This window comes from Garra rufa, chromosome 3, assembly GCF_049309525.1.
Source record: "Garra rufa chromosome 3, GarRuf1.0, whole genome shotgun sequence".
Taxonomy (NCBI): Eukaryota; Metazoa; Chordata; class Actinopteri; order Cypriniformes; family Cyprinidae; genus Garra; species Garra rufa.
The window spans coordinates 24871159-24886828 of record NC_133363.1 but is presented as its reverse complement, the minus strand read 5'-3'; the positions used below and the strand labels follow the sequence as shown (position 1 = coordinate 24886828).

General features: G+C 36.2%; 1 protein-coding gene across 2 annotated transcripts in view; it reads right to left on the bottom strand.

The window, feature by feature from the left end:
- Window positions 1-15670, bottom strand: part of dpy19l3 (dpy-19 like C-mannosyltransferase 3) — a 66735-nt gene that overhangs the window by 25202 nt on the left and 25863 nt on the right. For both annotated transcript variants that reach the window (XM_073836901.1, XM_073836900.1), the window contains 4 exons: window positions 13226-13348; window positions 12677-12788; window positions 10991-11047; window positions 10557-10639 (listed from right to left, as the gene is read on the bottom strand). In XM_073836901.1, the coding sequence (XP_073693002.1) occupies window positions 10557-10639; window positions 10991-11047; window positions 12677-12788; window positions 13226-13348 (375 nt within the window). The remainder of the gene's footprint in view (window positions 1-10556; window positions 10640-10990; window positions 11048-12676; window positions 12789-13225; window positions 13349-15670) is intronic.

Genomic DNA, 15670 nt, shown 5'->3' with positions numbered 1-15670 from the left:
AATCAGGATGGGATCTGTGAGTGCTCTCAAGTTGTGTGGACCTTAATCCTGTGTATCAAAGAGAGAGAGAGAGAGAGACGGAAAGAGAGGAAGGCAGGCTTCAGGGAGCATCTGACTGAGGAGGGTTCACAGAGTGATGATAGACTGATTGATCGGGCGAGAACACAACTTAAAATGTCAATGATTGATCTGTACGCAAAAGGAATGAACTCAAGTAAAATGAAATTTCACTCTGTAGGTTTCAGAAGTCACTTAAAAAAGTAATTTGAAGCCAGTAAACCTATTTGTTACTAAGCCACAGAAATGTTTCTAAATGAACAATAATTCAAGTGATTAGATGTCAGAGACTTGTTGTTGTATTCCATAACAACTGGCAAAATCGTCAATTTATGCGAAATTTACAATTCTCAGTGGAAAAACAAGAAAAATTACAAGTGTGAAATGGCGTCAGCTAACCTTTCATTTGTGTACAGAAAGTGTATATTGAGGTGTTTGCGAATTAGTGAAATTCTGCTGAAGTTCTAACAAGGCTAGCATCTGCGAGCACAGCTATTAGCGCTGCGTTAGTGAAATATCTCCACCGAGACATCTCCAACAACATCTCCGTCGAGACGTCTACAGCAGCAGCAAAAGCAAAAGCCACTAATTTGATCAAATTAAACTGGAAAGAGGAGGAAAGCGGCTAGAGTGACAATTAGAGTGGAAGTGAGAGAGAAGACGTAGAAAACACGAAGGAAAGAAATAAAAACAGAGAAAACGGCAGGAGGAAAATGCATCTTTGTTCAGATGGGGAACGCAAATTACTTGTGCTCTGAGGGGCTGAGAAAGTTTTTCCTTCAGAGAAAACAAAAGACTAATTTATCTTCATTATTTCAAAACAAGGCAACATTCAGAAATAACTCCTTTATGGGGGCTATAACAAAAGAGTGCACAGTAGAAAACTACAAAACAAAAGATGGAAAATTAATTACATGGCAGGGAGACGTTCACAATGATAAGGCTGACTGTGATGACAGAGTCTCAGACTTGCACAAAGGACTCGCTTCCATCGACTGGACAGATGTGCTTCTGCTGAAAGGCCACTCATCAGTCATGAAGAGAAGACACATACATATGACACCCTCCCCAAAAGCCCTCTCAGCTGATCTGCAGAGATTGTAGGTTCTGCAGAGGACTGTTAGTTAGAGACTATGATGGAATTCACATGGGTGGTTTGTGCTATGAACTAGCGCTGAGGTTCCCCTTTTCTCATGGGACCTGTTTTGTCAAGTCACGTTCTTGCAATGGAACAGAATGCACTGCGTTGGACTACTTTTAATTTGACAAAGCATTTGAAAATAAAGCAAGCCACGACATAACCAGAGACATCAGTCAGCAAAGTTTACTTGGGGTTTTACATGTATTGCACGTTTAGCTCACACTTGGTCCTTGCATTTTTTCACTAATTAGTTTCGTCCACAAGACAGTAACTCTGACCATGGCTGCTGATTCACAGTTGAAAAAGAAATGGAAAATATGAAAAATATTTTAGATGACCACATCAATAGATGCCTTTGAGTGAGGTGAATTTAGGTGTAAATCTAGCTTGAAAGAGTACAAACAAAATTGTATCAGTTATAAATTTTGTCAAGAAATAGCCAGACACTGAACAAAAACACATGGCACTTTTAAAGGGTTAGTTCATCCAAAAATGCCCATGATTCACTCACCCTCAAGGCATCCTAGTTGTATATGACTTCTTTCTTTCAGATGAATGCAATCTGAGTTATATTAAAAATTGTTTTTGCTTTTCTAAGCTTTAGAAAAAAAAAGTGGGTGTTTCTCTTCAACAGTTCAAAACAAGTCCAATAAAGTGCATCCATCCATAATTAAAAGTGCCTCACATGGCTCCGGGGAATAAAAGAGGCCTTTATTCACCCCCTGGAGCCACGTGAGCCACTTTTTTTATTCTGGATGGATGCACTTTATTGGACTTGTTTTGGACTGTTAAAAAAACACTCACCCACTGTCATTATAAAGCGTGGAAGAGCCAGAATTTTTAATATAACTCCAATTGGATTTGTTTGAAAGAAGAAAGTCATATACCCCAAGGATGCCTTGAGGGTAAATAATGGGCTAATTCTCATTTTTGGGTGAACTAACAGAGAATACGAAATGTTCTTCATAAAGTTTTGCATGTAAAAAAATAAATCTGACCTCATGTTGTGTCAATCATGTTTACACACGGTCTGTGAAAACTTTGTTCGTCACAAAAAAAAAAAAAAATGGATTGTATTAGATTTTTTGCACTTTTTGCATCCGTAGCAAGCATTATGAGAGGTGTTTCTGACAATTCAGAGCCACCGTACAAGCGAACGCCGATATCCAGAATGGCGTCTGACAAGTTGATCCACTTCATCTCACAGCACAAAGCATTACATGAAAAACAAAGTGCAGAATACAAAGGAATGGAATATAAAGATCACAAAAAAATCACAAACGACTTGCTACTTGCGTCAAATCAAGGCTGCGTCTCATTGCTAGTTTTACTTGATCTTAGTGCTGCGTTCGACACTATAGATCATGAAATACTCATAGATCGATTACAAAACTATACAGGTATTCAAGGGCAGGCTTTAGGATGGTTCAGATCATACCTGTCCGATCGCTACCACTTTGTTTTTTTAAACGGGGAGTCATCGCAGTTATCACCAGTAAAGTATGGAGTGCCACAAGGATCTGTTCTAGGTCCTCTGCTATTTTCAATTTACATGTTACCCCTCGGTAATATTATTAGGAAATATGGGATTAGTTTCCATTGTTATGCTGATGACACTCAACTATATATTTCAACAAGACCAGATGAAACTTCTAACTTAGCAAAGTTAACAGAGTGTGTTAAAAATGTGAAAGACTGGATGACCAATAATTTTCTACTGTTAAATTCAGATAAGACTGAGATATTACTTATTGGACCAAAAAACAGTACACAGAATCTCTTAAACTGCAACTTGCAACTAGACGGATGTACTGTTATTTCCTCTACAGTCAAAAATTTGGGTGTTATATTAGACAGCAACCTGTCTTTTGAAAATCATATTTCCTATGTTACAAAAACAGCATTCTTTCATCTTAGAAACATTGCTAAGCTACGGAACATGTTACCTGTTTCTGATGCAGAAAAGTTAGTTCACGCATTCATGACGTCTAGACTGGACTATTGTAATGCACTACTAGGTGGTTGTCCTGCTTCTTCAATAAATAAGCTACAGGTAGTCCAAAATGCAGCTGCTAGAGTCCTTACCAGGTCAAGAAAATATGATCATATTACCCCAATTTTACAGTCTCTACACTGGCTACCCATTAGGTTCCGTATCACTTACAAAATATTACTTCTTACCTATAAGGCCCTAAATTGTTTAGCTCCTGCATACCTAACTAGTCTCCTACTACGCTACAATCCCTCACGCTCCCTAAGGTCGCAAAACTCTGGACTTTTGGTAGTACCTAGGATAGCAAAGTCCACTAAAGGAGGGAGAGCCTTTTCTCATTTGGCTCCCAAACTCTGGAATAGCCTTCCTGATAACGTTCGGGGTTCAGACACACTCTCTATGTTTAAATCTAGATTAAAGACTCATCTCTTTAGCCAAGCATTCACATAATGTATCTCATAACGTTGTAATTTCAGTTACATCTGATCAAATGCACATTAATATTCCTCAGCTTGGGCTAAACACATCATTTTTTGTTTGGTCGGAAGTTGGAACAGCAGCTACGCTAATTATTTCTTTGTTTCTCTGTCTCTGCCACGGGATTTCCATCCCGTGGTAACTAGGGTTTACACAAGATTCAGCCCGGATTCAGAAGAAGAGATGATGCCAACCCCTCAGAGGACCGCAGATGATGCCAGCCTTGAAACAACATACAGCACTACATAATTTTCCTACAAGTCGATTACAGCACATAACCATTGCAATTAGTGTTCATCATCTGTTTGATTACACAGTTACTGATTTTAATATTTATATCATATGTACATCGACTCAACATACAGTATTCACCACTAATAAGCTACTAAATATATTGTAGTAGCCTAAAACTTTTGTACAGCTGCTCTGCAACAATTTGTATTGTAAAAAGCGCTATACAAATAAACTTGAATTGAATTGAATTGAATTAAAGACAGATTGCTAGCGAGGCATCAAACTGAGCCACTGACATCCTGAGGTAAACTTTGAATCATTAATAAAGAAATGTAACTCTCCTTCCTCTATACACATCTATCTCAGGATTGGATGAACCCTACATTTCCTCTTTCGTTTTCTCTTTTTAAGGAAAGAGAGGCCAACTAAATCATCCTTACTGCTTGAAGACTCAATTTTGTATTATTTTGATAATTCATTTTGCACCGGATGAATTACGCATCAGATAAATACGAAAAACGCATCCGAAAATTTGCTTAGTGTGCAAAGACCATTATGACACACTTCATGTTCTTACAAGGAGAAAATACATCAAGAAAGAAACAGGAAACTGACAATGCTACATCAGACAAGACAGAGCAGGTTGTTTCAGGTATGAAAGTTCCAGCCTTCAAATTTGGCAATTTTTAAAGAAATTCAAACAGTAAACATCATTTTGTGCAGCTATGAGTGAAATCCTAATTACATCCCTCTCCTCCAGCAATCTGTCACTCACATGAGATCACAGCAATTAGCAAAAAACAATGATCCAATCAATTCCAGATGGACAAATTAAGTCCCATCCTACTTTTTTTTCATTCAAGAAGGCATTTCAATTGGATATATCTACAGTATAGAGAAGAAACTACAATTACAATATCACTTTCATGGTGACTGTATGAGAAAGAAATCCATACAAGATGGCAGACAAAGCAAGAGTCATGATGCGGAAATTGGAAATCGAGTCATGAAAACGGAAATTACTGTATAATGCTGAATGTCACGGAATTTGCCAAATTTTGGATGGATACATTAAAAGTAGGTCAGTACACTTGAACTAGTGACGAACTAGTGTCTGTGAATTTTAAACCGCAAAACTACCATTTAAATATGAATCCTGGATGTTCAGTGTGTCCCAGAATGAATTTAAGGGCGGAAACGTGAGTGACGCTCACTGTGTTTTCAGCCTCTGCCACGTCAATAGTGCATAAACACATAAACATAATCTCTAGAACTGCCATCAATCTTTTGAGAAAATGTATTGTCATTTCATATACAAACATAAACTAAATAGTCTTCACAGCAACCTGTCAAAATAAAAGTTTGGTTTCAGAAATGTATTACTTAATGGAATGCTAGAACTAATTCTAGTTTTCTACCAATAAAATTATTATTAAAACATTATTTGTAAATTATTATTTACCAAAAAAGCAGAAGAATTTAAATACACAGCACAGTATTTTTTTGGGGGGAAAAAAACTGAAATAAATAAAATATTTTTAAAACAAACTAAATCAATCAGATATGCTTTCGATCATTAAAATTTAATGAAACCATGAAAAATTAATCCAGAAAATTAATAAAGAACAGAATTTGGTAAAAAGTCAACTTTAATTTGAGAAAAATAAATAAATAAAACATTTCATAGGCCCTTAAAATAATTTATTTCAATATATTGCAATTAAATATTGTAAGTTTCATGATTTCAATTAATTAGACATGCTTTTAAATTAATCAAATGTAATTTAACCATTAAAACAGAGTCTAGAAAAATGAAAACGGAAAAAACAGAATTTAGAAAAAAAAAAATTTAACTTTCTATAGGGCCCTAAATATCCCATTCATTTCCTCCATAGCAAAATAGATTTTCTCAACTCTCATGAGCTCTGAGGTAGTTAAGTAATGGTATATGCTTCTTCTTTTTCCATACAATGCTCATAATCCTTAAGACTATGCCAAGAGCAAAGATAGCAGATTTTAAAATGCATACTTACGGCCATTGAGAGGAATGAGAATGCTAAAGGATTACTTTCTCCAGCTATTACAAACCTCCTTGGAGTCAAATCTTCTGTGTGCTTCGTGTAAGCAGCATTAGAATAACACATAGAGTCGCTGCCTGTGTACAGCATTCCAAATCAATCACTCATGAGGATGCTGCCTAAGTGGGCAGTAAACAGCAAGGCAGCTCACTAGGTTTTGACACACAGTACCTGTCACTCTACACTATACAGCTGTCTAATAAAACCAGCAAAATCACAAAAGTGGAAAAAATTTACTTTCACGCACTCACTATAAAATCATACGCAGTGTCTAGCGTGTTGCTTTTAGCTCAAGATAAATCAAAAGATTGTTTGACAGCGATACGTTCACAGTTGTAGTTGTTCGCCCTCCCTCTTCACATCGTGCCACAGTATGTGGTTTATTATGCAGTAAGTTCCAATCATGGTTAGAGGCGGCTGATACTGCCACTCTCCTCAATACGCTTTTCATGCTCACCCTCCCTTCAAGGCAGAAGAGCATCTCTGGTAATCTACATATAAAACAGTGCAGGCTTTGGCAAGCCAAGCACAGACAGAAGTGTGAAGTGATCCCCGCTTAACTCTTTCATCTGATGGTTAATTAGCGTGTGGAAGCGGCTTAATGCTGTAGCATCAGCCAAGGGAACTCACCCACTAATCCCTGACACGAATCGCATTTTCTTCAGGGAGAGATCACCTGTGTCACTGCAGCCCAAACATCTCACTCTTTCTCACACAATCACACATATACACTTGACTATGAGCAAGGTTTTTTTTTTTTTTTTTTTTCCCCGCTTGCAGTGAGAACGGTGTCATTGTTGAAACCCTCTGTTGCCAGCCGCTGGAGTCTCTCCAGCACCTAATGTCTAATTCATGACGTTCATCTTAAACCGGTCCAGTTCCAAACACAAGTACCTGCTGCAATTCTTGTCCAATGAATAGAGTATTCAACACAGCTTTTTATTTATATCCTTCACAGTTCGTAATAGCAATAGGAAAGACATTAGATATTAGTTTGATCAAGAAGTTGGCAATTTTATGGATGTTAAGTGCAGGTTTTACTTTTCAGACTCCATGAAATGCAGAATATTGTGATTTCTATGGTGCCGAATGGTAGATTTTGTTTTCCAGCATGCATAACATCATGCATAAATTATGCGAATCAGTGTCTCAATGTTTTTGAGTTGTGTCGTGTGCTGTTAACTTAAGGTGTTGAAGACATCTTTTCTTAATGTGTCATGTTTTGTGTAAGAAACATTAAAGGAACAGTTCAAAATGAGTCTAAAAAATAATTTGCTTAAAATGTACTTGCCCTCAGGCCATCCAATGTGTAGATGAGCTTGTTTCTTCATCAGAACAGATTTGTAGAAATTTAGCATTACATTACTTGCTCACCAGTGGATCCTCTGTATTAAATGGGTGCCGTCAGAATGAAAGTTCAAACAGCTGATGAAAATATCTCAACAAACTACAATTAATCCACACGACTCCAGAGTCTAGTCCATCAATTAATGTCTTCTGAAGTGAAAAGCTGCATGTTTGTAAATAACAAATCAATTAAGGTTAATTAATTTTAACTTTAAACCACAACTTCCGGACAAAATACAAGTCTATAATCAATAATAGCATTTCCTCAAATGAAAAAGTCTATTCCCTGTTGTCCTTTCGCATCAAAATCCATCAATATAAGTGTTTAGAACTGTTTTTGCTTTTTAAACAGTGATTGATCTGTATATATTTCTCTCCTGATTCAGACAAATTCTCACTGGAGAAAGCAATACTGAGGAAGGAGGGATAGTTTTTTTTTAACAACAAATAACATTCTGAAGTCAGATTTTTTTTTTACAAACATACAGCTTCTGCTTCACAAGATGTTAATTCATGACTGTAGACATGTTGATTACTTGACATGAACTCTTATTCTGACGGCACCCATTCACTGCAAAGTATTCATCGATGACTGATGTAAACCGGCCCAGTTCCAAACACAAGTACCTGCTGCCTTACTGCTGCAAATCTTATCCAATGAACAGAGGATTTTTATTTATATCATTCACAGTTCGTAATGGAGTGAAAGACATTTAATATTAGTTTGATCAAGGAGTTGGCAATTTTATGCACGTTAAATGCAGGTTTTACTTTTCAGAACCCACAAAATACAGTATATTGTGATTTCTTTGGTGTAGAATGCTAGATTTTGTTTCCCAGCATGCACAACATCATGAATAAATTATGCAAATCAGTGTATCAATGTTTTTGAATTGTGTTGTGTACTGTTAAATTAAGGTGTTAAAGACATCTTTTCTTAAAGTGTTATGTTTTGGGGAAGGAATAAAAGGAAAAAATGTAATTTGCTTAAAATGCACTTGCCCTCAGGCTATAGATGTAGATGAGCTTGTTTCTTCATCAGAACAGATTTGTAGAAATTTAGCATTACATCACTTGCTCAACAGTGGATCCTCTGTACTAAATGGGTGTCGTCAAAATGAGAGTTCAAACCGCTGATAAAAACGTCACAGCAATCTACAAGTAATCTATAGGACTCCAGAGTCCAGTCCATCAATGAATGTCTTCTGAAGTGAAAAGCTACATGTTTGTAAATAACAAATCAATTAAGGTTAATTAATTATAACCTTAAACCACCACTTATGGACAAAATACAAGTCTATAATCAATAATAACAATTCCTTCACTGAAAAAGTCCATTCCCTGTTGTCCTCTCACATCAAACTCCATTGATATATATGTTTTAGCTTTTAAACAGTTCTTAATCTGTATATATATATATATATATTTCTCTCCTGATTCAGGCAAATTCTAACTGGAGAAAGCAACACTGAGGAAGGAGGAATACTTTTTTTTAGCAACAAACTACATTTTGGAGTCAGAATTTATTACAAACACACAGCTTTTGCTTCACAAGATGTTAATTCATGACTGTAGACATGTTGATTACTTATGTATTATTGTGATGCTTTTATCAGCTATTTGAACTCTCATTCTGACAGCACCCATTCACTGCAAAGTATCCATCTATGACTGATGTAAACTGGCCCAGTTCCAAACACAAATACCTGCTGCCTTACTGCTGCAAATCTTATCCAATGAATAGAGGATTCATTACAGCTTTTTATTTATATCCTTCACAGTTCGTTATGGAGTGAAAGACATTTAATATTGGTTTGATCAAGTTGTTGGCAATTTTATGGATGTTAAGTGCAGATTTTACTTTTAAGACACCACAAAATGCAGTATATTGTGATTTCTATGGTGCAGAATGCTAGATTTTGTTTCCCAGCATGCACAACATCATGAATAAATTATGCAAATCAGTGTCTCAATGTTTTTGAATTGTGTTGTGTACTGTTAAATTAAGGTGTTAAAGACATCTTTTCTTAAAGTGTCATGTTTTGTGGGAGAAACAATAAAGGAATAAAAGGAAAAATGTTCTTGCCCTCAGGCCATAGATGTAAATGAGCTTGTTTCTTCATCAGAACAGATTTAAAAAAAATATACATCACCAGTGGATCATCTGTACTAAATGGGTGCCATCAGAATTAAAACAGAGTTAAAACAGCTGATATAAACATCACAACACTCTACAAGTAATCCACCCAACTCCAGAGTCCAGTCCATCAATAATTGTCTTCTGAAGAACTCTGAAAAACAGAGTTCAGGCAGTGCAAGACAAGACGAGCATTTGATGTTAAAAAAAAGTCTGGGATCGTTTGAAGCCGCATTTAAACTTCATTTTGGAAGTTTAAACTCGGAGCACTATAGAAGTTCACTATTTGGAGAAAAATCCTGAAATGTTTTCCTCAAAAAACCTAATTTCTTTACGACTGAAGAAAGAAAGACATATTCGATGACAAGGGGTGAGTACATTAACAATCTTTGATCTGGAAGTGAACTTCTTTAATTGATGTACTGGAGTCATGTTGATTACTTGTGGATTATTTTGATGCTTTTATCAGCTGTTTGAACTCTCATTCTGACGGCACCCATTCACTGCAGAGCACTGGTAAGTGATATAATGTTAAAGTTTTCCAAATCTGTTCTGATAAAGAAACAAACTCATCTACTTGGATGGCCTGAGGATGAGTACATTTTCAGCTGTTTTTTTTTTAATTATTATTTTTTTATGGGTGAACTATTCCTTTAAGGACCATGTATGCCAGACTGATTCGTTATTATGTGTTTCTACCAATTACTACAAAACACTGCTTGTGGAAACATCTTCTCAATTATACTAATTACTCTGTGAGCAGCAAAAAAAAAAAACAAAAAAAAAAAACAACAGACCAAACTCTACAGTCCATACAGCATATAGCTAAATAAAAAGAGATTGTGTAATGATGAGGATAGATTACTGCAAAAAAAAAAAAAAAGTTTAGCATGCTGATGTGAGGGCCTTCAACACTTCTAAAATAAACAACTAAGCAAATGAAAAACTCAAAGAATATTAATCTCTCTGTCTTATCGATGCCAGTGAATAGCCTTCGTTGTGTCTTGCGTGCCTAAGGTTGCAGACCTCTGGTGTGATCTTTGTCTGTGTGTTTGCTTGTAGCATGTAAGAGGAAGATTACAGCTGTTTTACCTGATCCACTCCATTAGCTCCACAGTGTCTGGGTCATAAAACTCTCTCAGCTCAGAAATCTCCTCCATCAGTCTGGGCCAGAACTGTCAACAGAAAGACAGCGATTGAGATGGAGGGAGAGTGTGAGACTGCTGTAATGGGAATGACTCACAATAATCAATGATCAACAAAGCAGCCCAATAAACATCCACACACACAAACATACACAAATGTGCACAATTCATATCTGATTGCTTATTCCCACTGCTGTGTTAACAGAGGGAAAAAAATTGCATTGTGGAATCAAAACTCTCCTAGAAAAGACACACAGTGTGATACGAATTCCATTTGCGTGCACTAGAAGTCCTGTGTGACTGTTTATGGCATACAGCCACCCAGGCGGCTTAGCAATATATGCAAATAGATACATGACAGCATAGTTGAAAATGTCCTACCTTGTAATAAAGAAACGCCAGTATTACAATAGGAACCGAGTACCTGATCAGTCTCATCTGTGGAAACAGATTAATAACATAAATGGATAAATAACCAAATAAATGGGAGAAACAAGATGTAATTGTTTAGGCTCGGAGGCTGTGACTACATTGCCACCTAGTGGGGAAATGAAATATTCAGCTGTGTGCACATAGACAGAAGAAAGCAAACCATGCCTAACTGAAACTCGATATTAGTTCATAACAATGAGTGTTATACCGTCAAAATTACATTTGTATTTAGAGATATGTGAAAACCATCTTTTGTGGGCTTCTATATGTACTGAATTATATTATTAGACCCATGTTTTTTGCTATTGCTTGTATTGAACATTGAGGAGAGCAGGGTAAGCTGGGTAAACTCTATTGTATCTACCAAACCAATTTATGTTGCATAAACATATAGAAACGCATAAAAAAGTAATCATTAAAGTACATTTTTACCAAAACCAAAATTCATTTATATTCATATTTAGATTCATACTGCAGCGTTAAGCCTTATAACCAATCAAACGCATTTCTGTTGAATTTAGGAATGCATTGGCCAATCAGAGACGCTTAGATTAGTCAGGGCTGAAAACACCAGAGCTGTTGATGAGTGCGCACAACTGCAAATTACCTCATAGTAAACAGAACAGTGCAAATGTGATGTAAATAAAAGATGAATTTTATAGCTTTAGTGATTATACGTTTGTGCTAGACTTGGCTAACGTCATGGACAGACATGTTTGTCTGTGAAGGTAGAATATGACATGCCCAAAATGAAACAAAAGCATTCTATAATGTTTTCTATATCAATATTAACAATCACTATTAAAATATAAAGAGCAATAATCTACAGTAATGATTTTTGTCATAATATTGCAGCCCTATGAGCTCCTGATTTTTATTGACAACAGTTAAAAATATTGAAATACTGATTGAAGTAATTGGGTAAATTTAAATATTTGACATTAAAGACAACATATGGTTTTTATAAAATTAAGGTCATTATAAAACCCCTGAAAAGCAATTCTAGGTGGCAAATATTGCCCCTTTATGGAAAAGTTAATTTCTGATGCTGATTTGGACTGTGCATTAGTAAGCCATTTTTATACAAAATGTAAATTATTCATGTGTTCCACCTCGCATGATGCAAAATACCACTAACATGAGATACGTTTCTCTGGAAAACACTGTTTATCATCTAGCATTAATATTTCTACAGAAACATATATTCTGGAATATGTTTAGCCATATTATTTCTCCCTTTCTAGTGGACAAGTAAGACATACACTACCATTCAAAAGTTTTGGGTAAGCCTTGTAGAAAATATTTAGATTTTTATTCAGCAAGGCGACATTAAATTGATCAAAAGTGACAGTACAGATATTCTATGACAAAATATCTATTGCAAATAAATGCTTTTGAACTTTCTATTCATCAAAGAAGTATTATTAATCATAAAAAAAAAAGTTTAATTGATCAAATCAGCATTAGAATGATTTCTGAAGGATCATGTGACATTGATGCAGTGGCTTCCACTGCAGAAATAAATTAAATTTTTTATATTTCATTACTGTTTTTACTGAAATGTCCCAAACGTTTGAATGCTAGCCAGTATCTCTCATTTGCACTGTGTTTGTGTGTCCGATCTTAGTCGCTCACCATAGTTTTAGTGTTGCAGTGCAGCACCCTCAGATACAGCGACCACACCTCCTTACCACACACTCCAAAGGCGGCAAATGCACACATGTGGCCGGTCCACAGATATTTCATCCTGCCAGCAGCAAAGATAGAAATCTATTGGCGCTTTCTATTTAATCATAAAGCTCAGACAACACACTGCAAACATGAAAGACTCAAACAGCATTCATTTTCAACTCTATTACTATTCTGCCACCAAACTAAACCTTATGAAACAATATTGCAATGTTCTACAATAATTCATTCATCATTAAAATCTCGAATGAACCGTCAACTTGGGATATGGACTAATAAGATGAAGAAGATCACAAATCAGAAGCGGTGTGGAGGACAGGAAATGAAAGTGGAAGCAGAGAAGAGGTTGAAATTGAGATGCACCATAGCGGCAGCAGCAGGGAATGAAATTACAGATGGCAGAGTGAGGAAAATACAGAAGGAAAATATTTGCATGGCGGGAAAGAGATACGTGGTATGAAAGCTACAAAACTTTCCAATTTACAAGTTGTTTACCTCATAGTGGAAAAAGCGAGCAGGCCGAAGAAGACGGTGTGCAAGAGATTGTAAGCGACGTCCGGACGCATTCTAAAGGTCCTTTCCTCTCTCTCCCTGCTTGCTTGGCCTGTCCCATTCAAGCTGGAATGAAGAATTAGGAATCAAACAAAAATTAAAAAAGAAAGAACGCTATGAAGCATTAAAGGGATAGTTCACCCAAAAATGAAAGTTTGATGTTTATCTGCTTACCTCTAGAGCATCCAAGATGTAGCTGACTTTGTTTCTTCAGTAGAACACAAAGATTTTTTACTCAAACTGTTGCAGTCTGTCAGTCATTTAATGGCAGTCAATGGGACCCTCGGCTTTGAGAGTCAAAAAAACATACACAGACATTACCAAATTAAACCCTGCAGCTTGTGACGATACACTGAGGTCTCAACAAAGGGAACAATCGGTCTACGCAAGAAACTGAACAGTGTTTATATAATTTTTACTTCCTATCCACCGCATTGTCCAACTGTCCTGAATACGTTCACAACAGCCGGCACGTGACACGTCAATGTGCTCTAGCTTAGTAGACGCATACCAGAAACGATCATTCGTGCATATACATCACTCACTGTTTACACAGAGAGATTGTGGATATGACGGCTACTCAAAATAGCAACCAATTGAAAAACTAAAAGATTACGTTTGCTTGCGCAAACTCATGTGGGAGTGTTGACTTTTCACCGACTCTCAACTTTTGAGCGTGATTCACTAAAGTTATGGGTGCTTGCTCTTCGTCATGCGCCGGCTGTTGTGAACACGCTCAAGACAGTTGGACATTGAGGTGGATCAGAGGTAAACAATAATAAAAATACTGTTCAGTTTCTTGCACAGACCAACTTATTCATGTGTTAAGACCTCAATGTATCATCACAAGTCACAGGGTTTAGTTTGGTTTTGTTTGTGTATGATTTTTTTGGACTCTCAAAGCCGTGGATCCCATTGACTGTCATTATATGACTGACAGACTGCTATGGTTTGAGTTAAAAATCTTTGTTTGTGTTCTACTGAAGAAACAGTCTTTTGTATTTTTGACTATTGCTACAAATATACCTGTGCTACTTAAGACTGGTTTAGGGTCTCATTTAGCACTTAAACTGGAGTAATGATGCTGACAATTCAGCTTTGCATCACAGGAATAAATTCTATTTTAAAGTATATTAAAATAGAAAACCACTATTTTCGATTTCAATAATATTTCACAATATTACTTTTTTTACTGTATTTTTACTCAAATAAATGCAGCCTTGATGAGCAGAAAAACATAAAAAAATCTTACTGATCCCAAACTTTTGAACGGCAGTGTGTATAAATTTTCTTCCTTTTTCTTTGGCTCTGGACAAAAAAAAAGTGATTTACATTTAGATTTTCCATCCCACCATTTGAATAAACCAATTTGAAAACACAGTTTTCTGTCTTTGTTCCTTTTACATGGGTAACAAATGTCATTCAATGAAAAAAAAAACTATATTAAATAATTAAAAATCCTTTACCCACATCAAGCAAGGTTGTAACTCCTGCATGATGCATCTTGTCAACAAAAAACTCTATGACCTTCTTCACAAAAATGTTAAAACTGATAAAACTAAGCTGCCCATAGGGCTTTACATTCTTTTTGATTTATCAATAATAACAATACTGTTCAGTTTTTCTTGCACAGACTGACTGTTTCATGTGGTAAGACCTCAATGTATTGCCACGAGCCGCAGGGTTTAATTTGGTTTTGTCTGTGCATGTTTTTTTTGACTCTCAAAGCCACGGATCCCATTGACTGCCATTACACGACTGACAGACTGCAACCGTTTGAGTTAAAAATCTTTGTTTGTGTTCTACTGAAGAAACAAAGTCACTTACATCTTGGATGTCCTGGAGGTAAGCAGATAAACATTACATTTTCATTTTTGGGTGAACTATCCTTTTAAAACATAATATCTGCTGCATTATTCAGAGTTCAACTGTGTCTGTGTGTGTGTTTTTTTTCTTTTTTAAGTACAGAAGAGTTAACAGGCGATCTGATTAGTGTGCACGTGTGTGTGTGTGTGTGTGTGTGTGTGTGTGTGTGGTGCAAAGCCTCTGGGTGTTTATGAGCTCCTGTGATTCTGATAAGAAAAGAGAACAAAAAAGGGCCACAGCAGCCCTTAAAGCAACAGCAAATCTGCTTTGAACCGAACATAATAACACATTCAAAAGCCCTAATGGAAAAAATACATCTAGTGTCCAATTATGATGTAGCACATCTAATAAAGACTAATAACTCTAATTATAAATTAGCATTATGACCTGTGGTGGACGAGGTGGTTACGAAGCTATAATAACTGCTCTATTGGTCATTTTTCAGCCTATTTTTGTGCTTTAATTAGAAAAATGAACATTATGAGAACAGTCCCAGATACGCGTCTGGTTAATGAGTAGCAT